Source organism: Pongo abelii, chromosome 10 (genome assembly GCF_028885655.2).
Source record: "Pongo abelii isolate AG06213 chromosome 10, NHGRI_mPonAbe1-v2.0_pri, whole genome shotgun sequence".
Lineage (NCBI taxonomy): Eukaryota > Metazoa > Chordata > Mammalia > Primates > Hominidae > Pongo > Pongo abelii.
Window position 1 is genome coordinate 103,405,708 of NC_071995.2, and position 19,384 is coordinate 103,425,091.

Sequence of the window (19,384 nt, forward strand, 5' to 3'; positions counted from 1 at the left end):
GATTACAAAGGGGAATGCACATCGGGGGATACTAGCAACTCTTTCCAGATTTCCACCAGTTATTTGTGAGGCTAAAGCAGTGAGACAATCACCATACTCTTCACACATAGACCTTGCAAAGTGTTAGTACTCTGTCTTGGTTTGCTTCCTCCCTTGAGTATAAAAATTTTTAGTGGCGATGGCATGTTATAGTTCAGCATGTTGCTGGGAAGATTAAACATAATGTATTTAAATCACCTGTGAAGGTGCCTCCTACAGAGTAGCTCCTTAGTCATACTGTCTGCTGTTGTCATGGTGACCATCACCATCCTTTGTCCTGGGGACCATGAGAGGAAATGGACATGGAGCTTAATGCAGGATGCAATGGCTTCTCCCTGGTGGCTACCATGATGCCCCTCAGTTCCCCAGCAAACTCATCAGTGGCCCTACTTTAGGCCCATCCCAATGGCCCTGTGCACCTTTTAGTAAAAATTGTGCAGATTGAGGTTTAAAGTTGGAGGAGCAGGGGCAGATACTTGGGTTGCACTCAAGTCCTAGGCTCTACTGACTTGGCTGTCCAGGTAATTGGAGGATTTCACGGATACGGCTGCATTCTCAGGACTCAAAGCCACCCACAGTCTGGCCTGGAGGAGGCAGTGACTCTGGGGCTCTGAGTCCCTGTGAAGCAAGTGGCCACAGGAGTTGAGAAAACCAAGAATGAAGTAGACAGGAGGGTTGTGCTATGAAGCACACTCAGTGTTGTGGGTGTTCAATGGAGGGAATGATTATTCCACTTGTGTGGCAGGGGAGCGTGTGGGGCCATGAAGAATTGTCAAGTTTGGGGCCAGGCACAGTGGCTCACCCCTGCAGTCCCAGCACTTTGGGAGACTGAGGCTGGCCGATCACCTGAGGTCAGGAGTTCGAGACCAGCCTGGCCAACATAATGAAACCCCATCTCTACTAAAAATAGAAAAATTAGCAGGGCGTGGTGGTGCATGCCTGTAATCCCAGCTACTCGGGAGGCTGAGGCAGGAGAATCATTTGAAATCTGGAGGCAGAGGTTGCAGTGAGCTGAGATCGCGCCACTGCATTCCAGCCTGGGCAACAGAGTAAGACTCTGGAAAAAAAAAGAAAAGAAAAGAATTGTCAAGTTTGTACCAGCAGAGATTGAGAGGGGAGAATCCCAGATGGGCCCAGCCTAAGGAATGCTTGCAGCAAAAAGGAAAGAGTAAATCATTGGTTTTTTGGGACCCCCCTCTGGTTATGAAGGGGTGAGGAGTAGGAATCAGACTGGAAAAGTAGGTTGGCACTGGGCTATGGAGAACCCCAAAAGACCAGTGTATGAATGGGGGCTTGGTTCCTGGGGCAAGGAGGCAACCAAGACACCACCTCATCTGTAGCTCCAGAGCAACTATTCCATAGCCCTGTGCCCCCAGTTTCTCTGTAACTTTAATCACAATTAATATTATTCCATTTATACAAAAGAAAGACCACACTGAACTTTCATGAGTGGTGGTGGAGGTAAGGCAGGAAGCCAACAATAGGGTGCCACCACTCCATGAAGGTCTCTGAGTCTCTGGATGCTGGAGACGCAGGCGGTGGCAGAGCAGGGCAGAGTGCCCTCCTGTTTCCTGTTCTAGGTGGACTATGAGCACTAGTTTGGACTGGGAGTGAATGGCCTTTGGGGAGAAACTTTTGCTCTTAGAATTCAGAGGAACACACAAATCTTCCTAAGCATTTCCCTTTGCCCTCTATTGAGGCTGACAGCTCTCTGCCCTGGCACCTCCTAGACTCTGAGTGATTTAGGTTATGTCTCTTAGCAGTGCTGAGCAGAGCACTTTATACATCATGAGGTCTGGATCCGTGTGTGTGTGTGTGTGTTTACAGACAGGGTCTTGCTTTGGCACCCAAGCTAGAGCACAGTTGCACAGTCATACCTCAAGGTAACCTTGAACTCTGGGGCTTAAGTGATTCTCCTGCTTCAGCCTCCCAAGTAGCTGGGATGTCAAGTGTACGCCACCATGCCTTCCTAATTTTTCAATTTTTTTAGAGGTGGAGTCTCACTATGTTGCCAAGGCTGGTCTTGAACTTGTGGCCTCAAGCGATCCTCCTGCCTCAGCTTCCCAGAGTGCTGGGATTAAAGGCATGAGCCACTGCACCCAGCTTAGATATGTGTTTGAACGGGTGGATTTATGATCTACTTGTAGCCAAGTAGAAATGTTTCAGGCAAGTACTGAGTTCTTATTCATCTTGTGTCTCCTCTGCAGCTGGAGCTCTCAAACACTGCTGTCCTGCACCAGATGCGGCGGGACCAGGTGACAGACACGTGCCGAGCCAACAGCGCCACAAGCCGTAAGCGGAGGGTGCTGACCCCCAACGACCTGAAGCACTTGGTGGTGGATGAGGACCACGAGCTTATCTACTGCTACGTGCCCAAGGTGGCCTGCACCAACTGGAAGCGGCTCATGATGGTCCTGACCGGGCGGGGGAAGTACAGCGACCCCATGGAGATCCCGGCCAGTGAGGCACACGTCTCCGCCAACCTGAAGACCCTGAACCAGTACAGCATCCCAGAAATCAACCACCGCTTGAAAAGCTACATGAAGTTCCTGTTTGTCCGGGAGCCCTTCGAGAGGCTGGTGTCCGCCTACCGCAACAAGTTCACCCAGAAGTACAACATCTCCTTCCACAAGCGGTACGGCACCAAGATCATCAAACGCCAGCGGAAGAACGCCACCCAGGAGGCCCTGCGCAAAGGGGACGATGTCAAATTCGAGGAGTTTGTGGCCTATCTCATCGACCCACACACCCAGCGGGAGGAGCCGTTCAACGAACACTGGCAAACCGTCTACTCACTCTGCCATCCCTGCCACATCCACTATGACCTCGTGGGCAAGTACGAGACACTGGAAGAGGATTCTAATTACGTCCTGCAGCTGGCAGGAGTGGGCAGCTACCTGAAGTTCCCCACCTATGCAAAGTCTACGAGAACTACTGATGAAATGACCACAGAATTCTTCCAGAACATCAGCTCAGAGCACCAAACGCAGCTGTACGAAGTCTACAAACTCGATTTTTTAATGTTCAATTACTCAGTGCCAAGCTACCTGAAATTGGAATAAAGGGGGTGGGGAGAGGGAGAGAATCATGCTTTTTAATTTAAGATTTTTATTTGTCAAAAGAATTATATGGATATTGGGTTATTTTGTAAATTAATATTTCTTTGGGGATGATGCTGCGAGCAGCATAGTGAGAATTATTTAAAATCCTTCGTAGGGAAGGACAGCTGTCTTTGCAGGGGAAATAGGATGGGTCGTCCTTGTCTGTAGAAGTGAATACTGCAACACTGTCTCAAAGATTTCTTGTGTTCTGGTGAATTCCATGAATTGTGCATTCCATAAATTCTAATTAATATTATTTATAGTTATTTAAACATGGTCTCATTATTTCTTTTTGTGGCAGCAAAATTCTAACATCTTTCCAGAAGAAATCTATGTTTCCTGCTTTGCTTGCTACAGCTCATCTGGGGGCATGAATGTTCTCCTTACTAACCTCTCATGGAGTCATGTGATAACAGCCATTGTCATGTGTATGGATGCCACCATTCTTGAATTTCTGCTAGAAATAAGTAGGTTGCTATTGCACTTAGCGGCATCTTTGCAAGGGACTCATTCCAAACCAATTCCAATCGACCTGAAAGTCCCTTGCACTAAAGAAATGTGATTTTTTTTAACCCAAGGAGAAAGTTGGTTGTAACAATTTTTCACCAGAATTAGCAATCTGATAGAATAGGCTTTTTTAACAGGAATTTTAAACTGGCGGTGCCAGTTGCAGTGAAGGTGAAGTGGCTATTGCTTTATATTCGACAAATATTTATTGAGCATCTTCTATATACTAGGCCCTGAAGATAGAGCGTTGAACGAACCCAATAGTCTTGGCCCTCAAAAAGCTTTACGTGACATAGAGCATCCAGCTCGACAATTAGCAAACCCCTGGTATTATTCATGGACTTGACATGAGGTTTGGACTATTCATGAGCAACAGCAGAAGGTCCATGACCCCTACAAATTTACATTTTTCTATGGCCCATATTTGAAAACCTCACATTCGGAGCAGGCCACTTTATATTCGTGAGTGATCCCAAGCTCACTGACCAACAGAAAAGATGCTAAAAAACTGTTTCCTATCATGTGCCTGCTCCAATTGATGGGTAATGTCTGCCTTTAAGCCCCAGAATGGATTCTCCAGGCACAGTGTGGAAGAGTGCTGTGGTTGATTAGCAATGTCTGCCTTGGGCAAGGAAAGGGGAACACTCCTCAAGTGCCTCCTACTGTCATCTCCATTCAGCCTAGCACCACATCCCCATGTAGAAGTGTTGTCTTCTACTGCTTGCCACATACGAGTGTGAAATGCCGAGGTGAGGCTCACACACTTGGGGATTTGCAATGGTTTTTACTCCTCATGAAGGTCAGAGGTGGACTATTTGTACACATACACACATGCACACCCTCTCATGTCCTCCAGAGGCTGAAAGACCATCAGCACCTTGGTAACTGCCATGCATGAGCAGCAAGGACAGCCTTCCATGCTCTTAATCAATGCCCCATTTCCTCTGGAAGCCTGGAAACTTTTCATTTCCTGTTCCTTGCTAATTAACATCTAAACATGCTTCTCATTTCCAGCCATTGCTGATGCTTCTTGGTTGAAGTTTGAGCCACATCCCTCTTACAGCTAGTGAATGAATTGGTAGAAGATACTGTATATAATAATAATAATAGTTTTAATAATAGGGGAGGGTGGGATGGGGTGTGGGTAAGTTTTGCCTTTTGTTTTGTTTTTGATGCAGTATATAGTGAAGGGGTGAGGATATTCTAAACAAACAAAAATTGAATAATTTATTCACAGAAACTATTAAGATTGTATTGTAAAGCTCACAGCAAGCTCAGTGGGCAGCAGCTGCAACATCTCACCGGAGAAATTATTTTATTTAACGTGAGTGAGATGTGGGCTGGAGAAGGTAGCTGAAGCTATTTATAAAACGTTGTGTACCTTCTTCTGAGCTCTCTCCCCTTTGTGAAGGGCACAGCAACTATACCCTTGATGGATGGAGATTTATGCAATGTGTTTTACTGGGTAGAGTGACAGACCTTGGCTGTCCCTGGAATTGAGAATCTGGACCTTATTTCCAGGCAGAGAACACTGTCCTCAGAAATGGGACTTCTGATAATGAAACAGGTTGTCCAACATTTTCTAATACATACTCTACAGAACACAGGTTCCAGGAGGCATCAGGTTGGTGTGATGCAAACTAAGGGTTTTGTGGTCAACTATCCTTAAGAAACAAAGTTAAGTCAGTTTCCTTTCTGCAGGACTTTTCAGCCTTCAATGTGTGCTGTGCATGGTGAATCCCCAAAAATAATCCTTGAGTCTGTAGCATTTCCTGAACTTAATGACCAGGATACTCTGTTTTGCAGATCACCCCGCAGAGCTAGGGTTCCACCGAGTATACTTTGCTTAGGTTGATTTAGCATATCTGAGGTCTTCAAGGATAAAAACTGCCACCCCAACACCCTTCCATAAAAAAAAAAATACAAAATAGCACCACAGTCTCCATCTGGTTTACAGCAACAGAGGTACTTTATTTAATGAATTAAGCTTTTACTTAAGTGCAATGGTTCTAATCCTGGATACTGCCATGGACTACGATTCCATCCCTCCCAGAGGGAGTGGAGGAAGTCTTGGGTGGTGTGGACAGAAGGAAGAGAGGAGAGGGCGAGTAGGGTATAGGGCCCAGGGTGGCTCCCTACTCCTCAAGCTCAAAAGGACGCTCAGTGGGAACAGATGATCTCTTGATGAGTGCTTCTTCAGTTTCATAGTTTGGAATCATTCACTGTGTGCTTTTGGGGGGGTTTTCAATGGAAATTCACGTTGCTTTGCATTTCTGTGCCCGTCTTTGATCAGTTGTGCAAGCCTGCTCACTGTCATGTGAAGATGGCCTTTCATCTGGCTTCTCTCTTAAGTGAGAAAGATTGTCCTTCAGGGGACATGACATCAATAGGTTTCTGGAATGAGGGACTCTTTCTCCCCGTGTTTTGCTTTGTGTTCACATTTTCTTTTCTAATGGCATTGAAACTTTTTTAAAAAAAATGGATTCAACTGTTTTTGCAGAATGTAGAAAGTATTCTGTGTCCCTGGTTAAAGAAATCCACTGGTGACGTGTGCCTGGAAAATGAAAGTTTGTGTTTTTTAAAGAGGAATATTTGAAACTGCTTTCTATGCATGCTTAGCTGGAGAAAAGTACAGGCAGGCGTCCCATCTCCCAGCCACTTCTCAAAGGTGCTGCTGTGTTTTAAAGACCGGGTACAGCCAGGGCAGTATTTGCAAGGACATTCCTGCTTACTTTATCCCTTTGGTTGGAAAGCTCTAGATGATTCCCACAGCTCCCCCAGACCCCGCCTCCCTGCCCTCCCCAGCTGGTCTGGGAAGAGGTGGTCTGCTGACCTGTGGTATCTCAGAGGGGACGTTCCTCCTCCTCCCTGTGCACCAGGTGAGCTGCACCCTCCTGCCTAATCAGGATGTGGATGCCACAGGAGAGCAGCAGGCAGTGGAAACTTCAGTTGCACTGGTTCTCCTGGTGGCAAAGGCATGAAGCACAGGGGTCTAATCCAGGCTACTAGAAAGCTCCAGAGCAAAGTGTGCGGGTCCCACAAACGCTTGGCTGGTGAGGTCTGGATCAGTGCTGAGATAGAGTTGGCAGAAGAAGCAGAGGCACTCTGCTTGCTTTCCTAGCCAGTCCTCCCCTACACACACACATACACACACACACACACAATCTCAGCTGCGCCATTCTGTGCAATCCCAGTGACCAAATCCCTTCCTTGCCCATCTCTATGTCAGCAGGACTGACCACATCACTCCCCTGAGTTCCCACCACCAGCATTTCCTCCAACCTTTTTCCATCACAACCAGTTAGAACCCTACGGGCAACAAGGCCTTCTAGAATCTGCTTGACCCTTGGCTGATAACAGGCAAATTTCAGTCTGCTACACTTTGTTAGGTCCAGAAGGAGCTGCCCATACTACTTTCTTATGAGCATGCTCAGTATGGCATATGGACGTGTAATGTCACATCTTTGTGGAGTGTGATTTTCTTTTTTCACATATTTGTATGCAGTAGAGGGCCTGTTGTAGAAAACGCTCCCTGTATCTTGCTGTACTGTTAAAGAAAGCTGAATTCCACATTGCCAACAAAAGCGTGAAAATGTTCATGAACCTTCCTCCAGGAAAAGCCATTCAAGCCTGATTATTTTTCTAAGTAACTTCAATTAAATTGAAGAAAAAAGAAGCTGCTTTCTGTGTATGGTTTGTTCATGGCTCATTAACAAAAGACTGTAGGGGTGGGGTGGGCCGTGGACCTTAGTATGCAGGGCGCCCTGCTCATGTGTATCAAAGGATGGAGATGCAGGCTCCGTTGGCAGACTCAGCCCTGGTAAAAACCGCCATAGATCCAAATTCTTTCTGTTTATCCGGTGAATGGAAGCTTTTCTTCTTTCCATTTTTTCTATAAAGTCTTTGTAGAGTAATGCATTAGAAGGTCCACTGTGATCACACAGTTCCACCACTCATGTGAAAAGGCCATGAAGGCTGTCAGTAAATGGCTTTGGTGGCAGAGCCAGTATTCAAGCCCAGGTTGATGTGCCTTCAGAACTCCATGTTTTTGGCACTGAATGACATGCCTCTCTAAATGGCCATCCATGGTGCCACTGCTAGGAAGTTGCAAGCCTGCACTTCAAGTCCCAGTTTTTCAATTCCAAATCCAATCCTGTTCTGATTCCCCACATAGCTTATTTCAGCTCTATGGATGAGCATTTAGCTTTTTTTTTTTTTTTTTTTTGGAAACGGAGTCTCACTCTGTTGCCAGATGGGAGTGTAGTGGTGAGATCTCGGCTCACTGCAACCTCCACCTCCCGGGTTCAAGTGATTCTCCTTCCTCAGCCCCAGAGTAGCTGGGACTACAGGTGTGCACCACCACGCCCAGCTGGTTTTTGTATTTTTAGTAAAGATGGGGTTTCACCATGTTGGCCAGGATGGTCTCGATCTCTTGACCTTGTTATCCACCCGCCCCAGCCTCCCAAAGTGCTGGGATTACAGGCATGAGCCACCATGCCCAACCGCATCTTTTAGCTTTATTGGTAAAAATGATTTCTGTATATTTTTCCAAAGAAGAAATTATACTCAATATTGTTTCTGTATTTCATTGTATTCTAATTTAATTTTCTTTTAAGAGACAAGGTCTCACTCTGTCACCCAGGCTGGAGTGCAGTGGCACGATCGTAACTCACTGCAACCTTGACCTAGGTGCAAGCGATCTCCTGGCACAGCCTCCAAAATACCCAAGGATTATAGGCATATGCCACCATGCCCGGCTAACCAATTTCTTTAAACATAACATCTAAACATTTTTAACATTACAATATTGGGTGAGAAAATAGATCCCGTTTTCAACCATGCTAGATATGGTTTCTAATCACCAGCTGGCTTTCCCCACTGGTAGCTGGTGCCCACCCATGGGCATGATATCCAAAAAGACCAGGAACCATTGGCTAAGAATACATTTAGCCAAGAATACATTGCTAGTGTCATCACTGTCCTTGCTATGGTCCCATCTGGTTGGGAAATGCCCAGACCACAGAGCTTAGTCATCTTAGATTCATAGAAAACATAATCCTTTTTCATCAGTGAATGGATGTGACTTTGCCATAGCCTGTCTCTGTCTCATTTGGAACATTGTAAATGTCAGTGGGAAGCAAAGCTAGACGAGGTCATCTCTAGCCTGTTTGCTCCCCTTGGAGTGACACTGACATGCTTTCTTGCCAGCTAATCGGGAGGTGTTTCTGATGGTGCCCCAGGTGCCCTCTGTCTGAACTGCAGAAGCTGCAGAACCTGAGAAGCCTGTGGCCCAGAATATTGCCTGGGCCAGGTCAGGGTAAGGTAATTATTGATGCCCCAAGTGGACAAAAATAGGATGAGGCAGAATCATTAGTGTAAGATGTAAAGTACTCTTTCTCGGGAAGAGCTCCCTTTTCTCAAGTTATGTCTTTCCTACATTTTTGGTATTAGAATACCTTTTCTTTTTTTTGTTTCTTTTTTTTTTGTTTGTCTGGGTTTTTTTTTTTTTTTTTTTGGTTTGTTTTTTTGAAACGGAGTCCCACTCTGTCATCCTGTCATCAGGCTGGAGTGCAGTGGCGTGATCTTGGCTCACTGCAACCTCCACCTCCCGGGTTCAAGCGATCCTCCTGCCTCAGCCTCCCGAGTAGCTGGGACTACAGGCACCCACCACCATGCCCAGCTAATTTTTGTATTTTTAGTAGAGACAGGGTTTCACCATGTTGGCCAGGATGGTCTCGATCTCTTGACCTTGTAATCCGCCTGCCTCAGCCTCCCAAAGTGCTGGGATTACAGGTGTGAGCCACCATGCCCAGGCTCTCTTACAATAATAGATGTTAATTGATACTAGGACATAAAATATTGGTAACTTAGGATCAGCCCCCAAAGTCATTTTAAACATTTTCTGAAAAAGTTACGATATCCAAAAGACCAGGAACCATTGGTCAAGAATACATCTGAGGCATGAAGCGATGGGACAGAAACCTCAGGGCTTGGTGAACAGAACTCTGTGGAAACCCCTTCTGAAGCACAGTCCTGAGTGCCCCACAGCTGGACACCACAATGTGGCCAGTGGCTATGGCCTCCGGGTTCTGGGGTGACTTACAGGAAGCTGAACACTGGGCTAGCTACATTCACTGTAGATAAAGTTTATCAGATATCTTGGGTCAGGGGTGATGAATATGTCTGGTGTAATAGGAAAAGGAACATTCTAGCAAGGCTGATATGAGAAAAACAACCACCTTTTCCCTATTTCACAATCTTCACCTAGCACCCGCCTCTTCCCCAAATTGTAAGAACCCACAGGTGGAGAAAACAGCCAGAGGATGTGAGTGGAGGCAGCCTGCTGGTTCCAAATGCGTTGCTGGCTGAGAACCGTTCCCAAACAAACTCCCATAGTCACTTCCTCTTTGAAATAGGGAAAACAATAATATCTGGATTGTGCCACGACTGAAAACCCTTTCCTAGCTGCAGTTCATCCACCAAGGAGCTGTCTGCAACCTACAGGTAATTACTTCCTATGCAGGGAGGGGACTTACATTTCCTCATCTGCAGAACAAAAGAATTGAGCTATATCTGTGGTTTTCAATGCGGTTTTTAAAAATGAGCATCTTAAAAATTTTTGCATTCTGAACACTCATATGTAAAACAGATGAGGCAGAGATGCTGTGACTGAATGGTTCGAGGCCCAGCTCTGCCTTTTTCCCATAAAGTCCCCGTAAACCGTCATGGGCCGTAGGGTTCTAAGGAAAACAGTTTGAGAAGCAGTTAAGTTACGTGACCTCTGAGCCTTTCCTGCTTTGACTTCTCTAATGATCTACCTGAATCCACCTCTGTGGCTTCTGCTGCTTTATGCCTAAGAGATTGACCAGGTAGATGGTACCACGCAGGTAAAAACTGCTTTGAGAAGGGAGTTAAGGGGATGGCGTTAGACAGAGATTAAGATGCAACAATAGAAATTATTAAAAAAAAAAAAGAAAAACGTAAAAGCTGATGCAGGAAAGAAATAGCTCATAGCTAGATTCAAGATGGGAACCGAAATTTACACTCCTCTTTCCAAACGCTCTACCATGGAAACACAGGCTCCACCTTTCTACAAAACCCTATTAATTTGAAATACAAGAGACTGGAATGAAAAACAGTCTCTGTATTAATCTGCTTTTTATTTTTCCATGGTTTTGTTTTGTTTTTCTTTTTTGTTTTGTTTTCTTTTTTTGAGATGGAGTCTCACTCTGTCACCCAGGCTGCAGTGCAGTGGCGTGATCTCGGCTCACTGCAAGCTCCACCTTTCAGGTTCCCGCCATTCTCCTGCCTCAGCCTCCCGAGTAGCTGGGACTACAGGTGCCTGCCACCATGCCTGGCTAATTTTTTTTTTTTTTTTTTTTTTTTTAGCAGAGACGGGGTTTCACCGTGTTAGCCAGGATAGTCTCGATCTCCTGCCCTCGTGATCCGCCCGCCTCAGCCTCCCAAAGTGCTGGGATTATAGGCATGAGCCACCACACCCAGCTCCATGTTTGTTTTTAAAAATAATAGAGCATCTCATTATGGGAGAAGAGTAAGGGCTTTGGATTTCACGTTGGTTTGGACAAGCCAGCAGCAGCTAGAGATTATTTTGTGGCGAGGACCAGCCTTGGGCTTTATCTGATAGATCAAGCCAGAAACAACTTTGTGCCTGGAACCAAACTGGCAAAAGGATGGAGAAAAAAATGCCTAAAGAAGAGATGAAGGAAGAAGGAACTCTGACTATAGAAATTATACCTTTATGCTGAGCTTCTTCACACAATGAACACAAACTCAACTGTGGGTGGCTTGGAAATGTTTGCTTTTAATGTGCTCTTTTCCAAATTCTATATTTTCACAGGGAAAGCTGACCATAAAGGTAGCTAACTTTTATTAACTATTAGTTTATTATATGCCACACAGTGTGTTACATGCTTTCAATTTAATCCTCACAAACAACCAACAAGGTAGATATTGGGACCCTTTTTACAGATTGATATGGTTTGGCTGTGTCCCCACCCAAATATCATCTTGAATTTTAGCTCCCATAATTCCCACATGTTGTGGGAGGGACCTGGTGGGAGATCACTGAATCACAGGGGCAGTTTCCCACATACCGTTCTCATGTTAGTGAATAAGTCTCACGAGATCTGATGGTTTTTAAGAAGTTTCCCCTTTCACATGGCTCTCATTCTCTCTTGCGTGCCACCATGTAAGATGTCCCTTTGCTCTTCCTTCATTTTCTGCCATGATTGTGAGGCCTCCCCAGCCATGTGGAACTATGAGTCCATCAAACCTCTTTCCTTTATAAATTACCCAGTCTTGGGTATGTCTTTATTAGCAGCATGAGAATGAACTAATACACACATAAAGATGCAGAAAATTAGAATAAGTAACTTGCCCCAAGTTACCCAGAATTCAGATCCAGGTCTGGTTGACTCTACAGCCCACTAAAATTGGGCATCATTGGTGGACCAAGAGTGGAGGAGGCCAGAAGTCTAAATGTGGAAGCCAATGGTGCTACAAAGAGACATGGATAGAGATGAAAACTTTAGCCCAGTTGGCAAAAGCTTGGAAAACCTACTGGACTGATGAACATCAAATTTGGACAAACTGTTTAGAAAGCTTGGACTTCCGAAAAAAGCCAATGAATGGCAAAGTGAAATTCAAATCGGGGTCTCAGAGGGAGCTGTGAGACTGTTGAATGGAAAGAACAAGCCATAAGTATTCTGATGCTCTAACAGAACAAGCCAGCCTGAGGTTCCAACATAGCCCCAAATCAAGTTCCAAGGGCAGCCATTCAGGGTAAAGGTTGTGTTCAAGCAGCTGCACACACAGCAACACTGCCATGCAATGCACTTGGGCAAGCAGCAGTGGGACTGGAGTCATTTAGCCCAAGTGAAGGACATTTCCAAGCAGTACAGAAAGGCCAGACAAAAATAGGGTAAGAGAAAGAGACTCCATGGCAGGTGAGAGTGTCTTAGGGCACCTTTGGATGTCTCTTCTACAGAGTTCCCTCTGCATGGTAGCACCCTGCAGACAGCCCTAGGCCTTACTCTGTAAGCTGAGAGCTCTGAGCTTCCCCAACTTCCCCTCCTCCATCTCAGCCCCAGGAACCTGCAGCTGTCAAGAGATACATTCATTCCTTCATCCATGCAAACATATATTAAGCATCTGCCTATGTCAGCCTCTGTGCAAGATGCCAAGAATATGGGAATTCTTAAGATTCATAAGTGACAACATAGAAATGTTAACAGGTAGTTATGGGATAGTTGACACATGCATGAAGACAAAACACCAAATTCCCCCTGGGAAAGAAGTGATGCAAGTCAGTAACTAGAAAGATGGAGAAAAGTTGAGGGTTTGGAACAGTGGCTCCCAACCAGGAATGATTTTGCCTTCCAATGGATAGATCCCCACAACAAAAACTTGCTCAGTTCACAATGTCAGTAATGCTGAGGTTGGAAAGCCCTACATTGAGAAATATTAATTTGGGATAGAACCTATGGCTTTTAGTAACTGAATGGAAATGTAGGTGAGGAAGAGGGAAATAAGAAGGGAAGGAGGATTGCCACGAATCAAGTTTGAGCAACCGTAGCTGGATAGTGGGGCCATTATTGGAGGTCAGTTAATTAGGAGCAGAAACAGGTTTTGGGGAAGGCTGTCAGTTAACTATGAGACACGCTGAATTAAAGTTCAGGTAAAACATCCAGGAGAAGTTGGAGAGGTTCTAGAGCCTTATTACTCAAAGTGTGGTTTGTAGACCGGCAACATGGAAATTACTTGGGAGCTTGCTAGAAACCCAGTGTTTCAGGCCCCACACCAGCCTTCCTGCATTTTAGCAATCTCCCCAGGTGATTCATATGCTTCACATTTGAGAAGCCCCTGTCTAAGCGCAAGAGAGAGCCTGAGGAGAAGCTGTGGCTTTGGGAGATGGGGTCATGTTTCATTGCTGTTTACTCTTCCAGCAACCCTGAGATGTGTATGATCAGGTCCAGTGTGTCTGGTTGTGCAGGCTGTGCACTGCACAAAGGTAGGCCCAAGATGGGGTTGACATTTGTCATTTACTCTGAAGGACTGGATGCCTTTTTCTTACCCCAGTTGCCAAGTTATGGGCCCAAAAGCTGTACCCACCCAGAAAATGAATTGTCAAATTTGCACAAAAGCTCTGTGACTTAGCAGTGGCCCTAGATATAATGATTTCACATCCCTTTATCTGCAGTTCTGAAATCCACAAAACTCTGAAAATGAAATGTTTTTTCATAGATTTGCAGCAAGCTCACTTGGCAGAGAAACCTGACCTTAGCTAGCATGAGACTAATTATAGTCTTTATTTATCCCACTTACTGTGAATATTCATGCATTTTCCTGCAGAAATATTCATGTGTTTTATTATGGGAGTTCAGCCCCATATTCTACTGGGGTATTAAGAAATACATGATATTTGCACAGTATTTGGGGGGGGTAAATTATTAATTCTAAAACACATCTGATCCAAGGGTTTCAGATAAGAATTGTGAATTTGTACTACCCCAATTTTACAAATGGATCAACTGAGGCTCAGAGAGGTTAAGTCACTGCAAAACTAGTATATGAGAGAGCTAGGGTTCGTTCAGACCCCATGCTCCTTTGGCATGACACTTGCTCCAAGAGGATTATTAATGAGCTAGACACTGCTCGGTTAACAGTCCAGGCTTTTTTTTTTTTTTTTTTTACAAGCCATGTGGACTTTCAGACAGAAACACAGGTAAGGGGCACAAGGAGCATAAAATAAAATGATCTGCTTTTTGTGTGGGTCTGCCATAGCAGAATGCCAACTCCGACACCTGAGCTATATTGTTCCAAACAAGCCTCCGCGTGTTCTGACAGCATTCAGCCCAAAGCCAGGCACCCCTGTGCTGGAAGCATCCATCAACTTCAGCCTCACTGGCAGACATACAGAATCCCAGCTATATTATAAAAGAATGAAAGCAGGCGAATTCTCTTGTTAGATCTGTGATTGAGATGAGGCGAACTACAGCAAAACAGCAGGATGATCTTCTGTTGTACTATTCTTATTCACCAGAGACACAAGTCTCCATCAGCGGCAGCAGGATCCAAATGCCAATTCATTCTTTAAAAGACATTTGCGTGTTTTGGAGAACAATGCCTGTCATTGCTTCAGAACCAAGAGTTGCTCCCATTTCCCTGCTCCATCAAGAACGAATAGGCTTTATTCTTCTTCCAGAAATAAACCTACAGCTACAAATTATTAGCCAGATGAGAGTCAATGTACCTTCCTGTTTGAGATGTTGCAAACTCTAAAATTATATTCATGTGATATACCCACGTCTATATTCTTCCCTTTTGAGCTTACATCTTGGGGTGTTGCCATGAGGTGAATGTTGGAAAGTTGGTATCTTGGCACCAAAATCAAGGATTATTCATTATTCATTTAAATGAATTTAAGCTTTCCTTAAAATATTTATATGTAAAATAAACCCTTTATTTAAATATATTCCACTGAATATTGAACTCAAAATCATTTTTGTGATCCATTTCTGATTCTTTCCATTGTTTATATATGAATTACATATTTATATGTATGTATCACTTTAGATTATTCTATATACACATTCCTATATATTCTTTGGAGAAATGTTTATTCAAATCATAAGTCCTTTATCAGAAATGTGTTTTACAAATATTTTCTCTCAGTCTGTGGTTTGCCCTTTTCATTTTCTTAATGTCTTTCAAAGAGCAAACATTTTAAATTTTGATGAAGTCCAATTTATCAATTTTTATTTTACAGCTGGGTTTTTTGTGTCCTGTGTAAGAAATCTTTACCTAACCTAAAGTCTCCAGGATTTTATCCAATGTTTTCTTTTAGAAGTGTCATAATTTTTGCTTTTACATTTACGTTTATGACCATTTAGTTAGTATTGTATATATGAAGTAAGGGTCGTAGTTCAGACCTTATAAATATCCAGTTGTTCCATTACCATTTGTTGAAAGAGCTGTACTATTTTTACATTGGTGCCTTTGTCAAAAATCAAGTGATCACGTATATGCGAGCTGCTTTCTGGACTCTCTCTGTTGTTCTATCGATCTATATGCCTGTTCCTATGCCAATATCACACTGTCTTAATTATTATAGCTTTATAGGAGGCCTTGAAGTCAGGTATTATAATTCCCCAAGTATGCTTTTATGTTTTTCTTTATTGCACTGGCTATGACTTCCAATACCAGGTTTAATAAAAGTGGTTAAGAGGAAAGCTTCAGTTTTTTACTATGAAGTATGATTCTAGCTGTAGGTTTTTAGTGGATGCCCTTTATCAGATTAAAGTGGTCAATTTGCTAATATTTTATTTAAATTTTTTCACCTATGTTCCTAGAAAATATCACCCTATATTTTTCTTGTGATGCTTTTGTCTGGTTTTGATGGGAGGGTAATGCCGGCCTCATAATACGACTTGGGAAATATTCCTTCCTCTTCTATTTTCTGGAGGAATTTGTGTACAAATTGTATTTTTTTTTTCCTCAAATATCTGGTAGAACTCACTTGCAAAGCTATCTGCTCCTGGAATTTTCACTGTGGGAAGGTTTTTAATTAAAAATTAATTTTATTTAATAGATAAATATTTAATAGATAAATAAAATTATTAATTTTAAGTAAGCTACTTAAGTAATCTAATTTTTCTTGAATGAGCTTTGGTAAAATATATTTTAAGGAATATGTCTGTTTCTTCTAAGTTGCTGAATTTATTGGCATAACGTTGTTTATAAGTTTCTCATATTAACATTTAATGCCTGTTGGATAAGTAATTATATTCCGTTTTTCATTCCTGATATTGGTAGTTGATGTCTTCTCTCTTTTTTCCATTGTCTGGCTGGAAATTTATCAGTTTTATTGATTCTTTCTAAGAGCAATCTTTTGGTTTTGTTGATTTTCTCTGCCTTTTTTTGTTTGTTTTCGGTTTCATTGATTTGTGCTCCCATTTTTATTATTTACTTCCTTCTGTTTGCCTTGTGAATAATTTGTTCTTCTTTTTCTAGTTTATGCCAGAACTTTAGATTATTAATTTGAGTCCTTTCTTCTTTACTAATATAAGCACTTAAGGCTAAAATTGTCCTTCTAAGTACTACTTTAGCTGCATCCCATAAATTTTGGCAAATTGTGTTTCCATTTTTATTCAGTTTAAAGGATTTTCTAGTTTTCTTTATAGTTATTTATTTAATTCATAGATTATTAAGTGTGCTGGGAATTTTTTTGATATCTTCATTTTATTTCTACTTAAATTCCATTGTTATCACAGAACATATTTTGTATGATTTTTGTCCTTTTAACTTCATAGAGACTTGTTTTAAGGCCCAGAATAGGGTCTGTCTTGGTATATGTTCCCTGTGGACTTTAAAACTATGTTTATTCCACTATTGTTGGATGGAAGGTTTTATAACTGTCAACTGGATCAAGCTGATGGAAAATGTTGTTCAAGTCTTCCATATCTTATTCATTTTCTGAACATTTATTTATCAATTATTGGAAAAGGGGAGTATTAAAATGTCCTACTATAATTGTGGATTAATCTATTTCTCCTCTCAATTTTTGCTTCATTTTAAAACTTTAAAAATTCATTGCATACACATTTAAAGTTATGTTTTCTTGATGAATTAACTCCTTTATTATTATGAAATGTCCCTGTTTTTCCCCAGCTGTATTCCTTGTTCTGAAGTCCACTTTGATACTACTATAGCTACGCCAGCTTTCTTTTTTCAGTGTTTGCATTATATATCATTTTCTCTCTTTTACTTTTAACCTATCTGTGTATTTATGTTTAAAGTAGCTTTCTTTGTTAACAACCTATATTTGGGTCTTTTAAAATCAAATTAAATTTAATTTAAAAAAATTTTAGAGACAGGGTCTCACTCTGTCACCCAGGCTGGAATGCATGGTGTGATCATAGCTAACGGCAGCCTCTAACTCCTGGGCTCAAGAGATCATCCTGCCTCAGCCTCCCAAGTAGCCAGACTACAGGTGCACACCCTTTGCCCAAGTAATTTTTTACTTTTTGTAGAGGCAGGATCTTGCAATGTCACCCAGGCTGGTCTTGAACTCCTGGCTCCAAGCAATCCTCCCACCTTGGCCTCCCAAAGTGCTTGGATTACAGGCATGAGCCACCACACTTGGCCAGGTCTTTTTTAACAAAAAAAAATCTAATCTGACAACCTCTTCCTTTTAGTTGGAGTATTTAGACCATTTACATTTCATGTAATTATTGATATAGTTAGGTTTAAACCTACTATCTTGTCGTTTTCTATTTCTTATCTTTCTTCCTTTTTCCCTTTTTTTCCTTTCCTTTGCTTATATTGGGTATTTTTATTATTCTAGTTTTCCGTTTACTTTTGGCTAATTAGCTATTTCTTTGTTGGTTTGTGTTTAGTGGTTGCCTTAGGATTTATAATATGCATATTTAAACTTATTACAGTCTATCTTTAAAAATTTATACTATATACACATTTAACACGAGAACCCCACAACAGATTACTTCCATTCCCCTTCTTTTTGCCCTTGTTGTCATATATTTTGTTCTACATGTTACAAACTATAAAATGTATTGTTATCACTTGCTTTATCTGTCAATTATCCTTTAAATATGCAAAAAGTGAGAAAGACAATTTAATATCTACCCTCACATTTATCATTTCTGGCCCTTGTTCTTTTGCATAACTCCACACATCTGGTCTCATTTTCTTTCAACCTGAAAAATTTTCTTATTCCTTGTATTATAGGTCTGCTGGCAGCAAATTATCTCATCTTTTGTTTAACTAAAAACTCTTGATCAAATTTGAAAATGTGTGGCCATTACTTGGCCATTACTTCTCTAAATATTCTTTCCTGCCCCTACACTCTTTCTAGGACTCCACTTATATGTTAGACCACTTGATGTTGCTCCATTGATCATGAATGCTTTGTTCATTTTTTAAAGTTTTTGTTTTCTTGATGTGCTTCATTTTGAATATTTTCTAATTGCTCTTTCTTCAAGTTTACTGATTCTTAATCTTGCTGTTAATGCCATCCCAGGGAAATTTTCATTTCAGATGTTGCATTTTTTATTTCTATAAGTTCCATTTGGATCTTTAAAAGTATTACATTTCTTTCCTTATAATGATCATATGTCCTTTATATCCTTGAGAATGTGGAAGTGTGTGTGTGTGTGTGTGTGTGTGTGTGTGTAATCTTTTAAAGTTATTATCTGCTAATCCATCATCACTATCATTTTTGGGTCTGCTTATACTGACTAATTTTTCTCCTGATTACTGTTCCAATTTTCCTGCCTTTTTGTATGTCTAGCAACTTTTAATTTGATGGCGGATATTTAATTTTACATTTTTCAGGCTGGGTTTTACTATACTCTTTTAAGAGGTGTTGGACATTTTCTGGCAGGCAATTACATTACTTATGGATTAGACTGATCCTCTTCAGGTTTGTTTTTAAACTCAGTTAAAGTGGGTCTGGAGTAGCCTTTATTCTAGAGCTGATTTAACCCCATTTGTAAGGTGTGGTCTTTCTGAGGGTTCCAGTTAATTCCATGAATATTTAATGAGGTCTTTTACACTTGCTAGAAGCAATTCAAATAATTCCCAGCATTGTGTAACCTCTGGGAAATATTTTTCATATAGCACCTCAGCAACTGTCCTTTCCTTGGAAGTTGTTCTCTTCTGGCCTTGTAGGATTTCACTCTATGCATGCACTCACTGGC

At 42.1% G+C, this 19,384-nt stretch overlaps 1 protein-coding gene across 2 annotated transcripts in view; it reads left to right on the forward strand.

Annotated features, from left to right (window-relative positions):
- CHST11 (carbohydrate sulfotransferase 11) overlaps positions 1-7,323 on the forward strand; it is a 306,478-nt gene extending 299,155 nt beyond the window's left edge. For both annotated transcript variants that reach the window (XM_009248175.4, XM_002823676.5), the window contains exon 3: positions 2,247-7,323. In XM_009248175.4, the coding sequence (XP_009246450.1) occupies positions 2,247-3,101 (855 nt within the window). In that variant the 3' untranslated portion in view covers positions 3,102-7,323. The remainder of the gene's footprint in view (positions 1-2,246) is intronic.
- Positions 7,324-19,384: the final 12,061 nt, after the last annotated feature.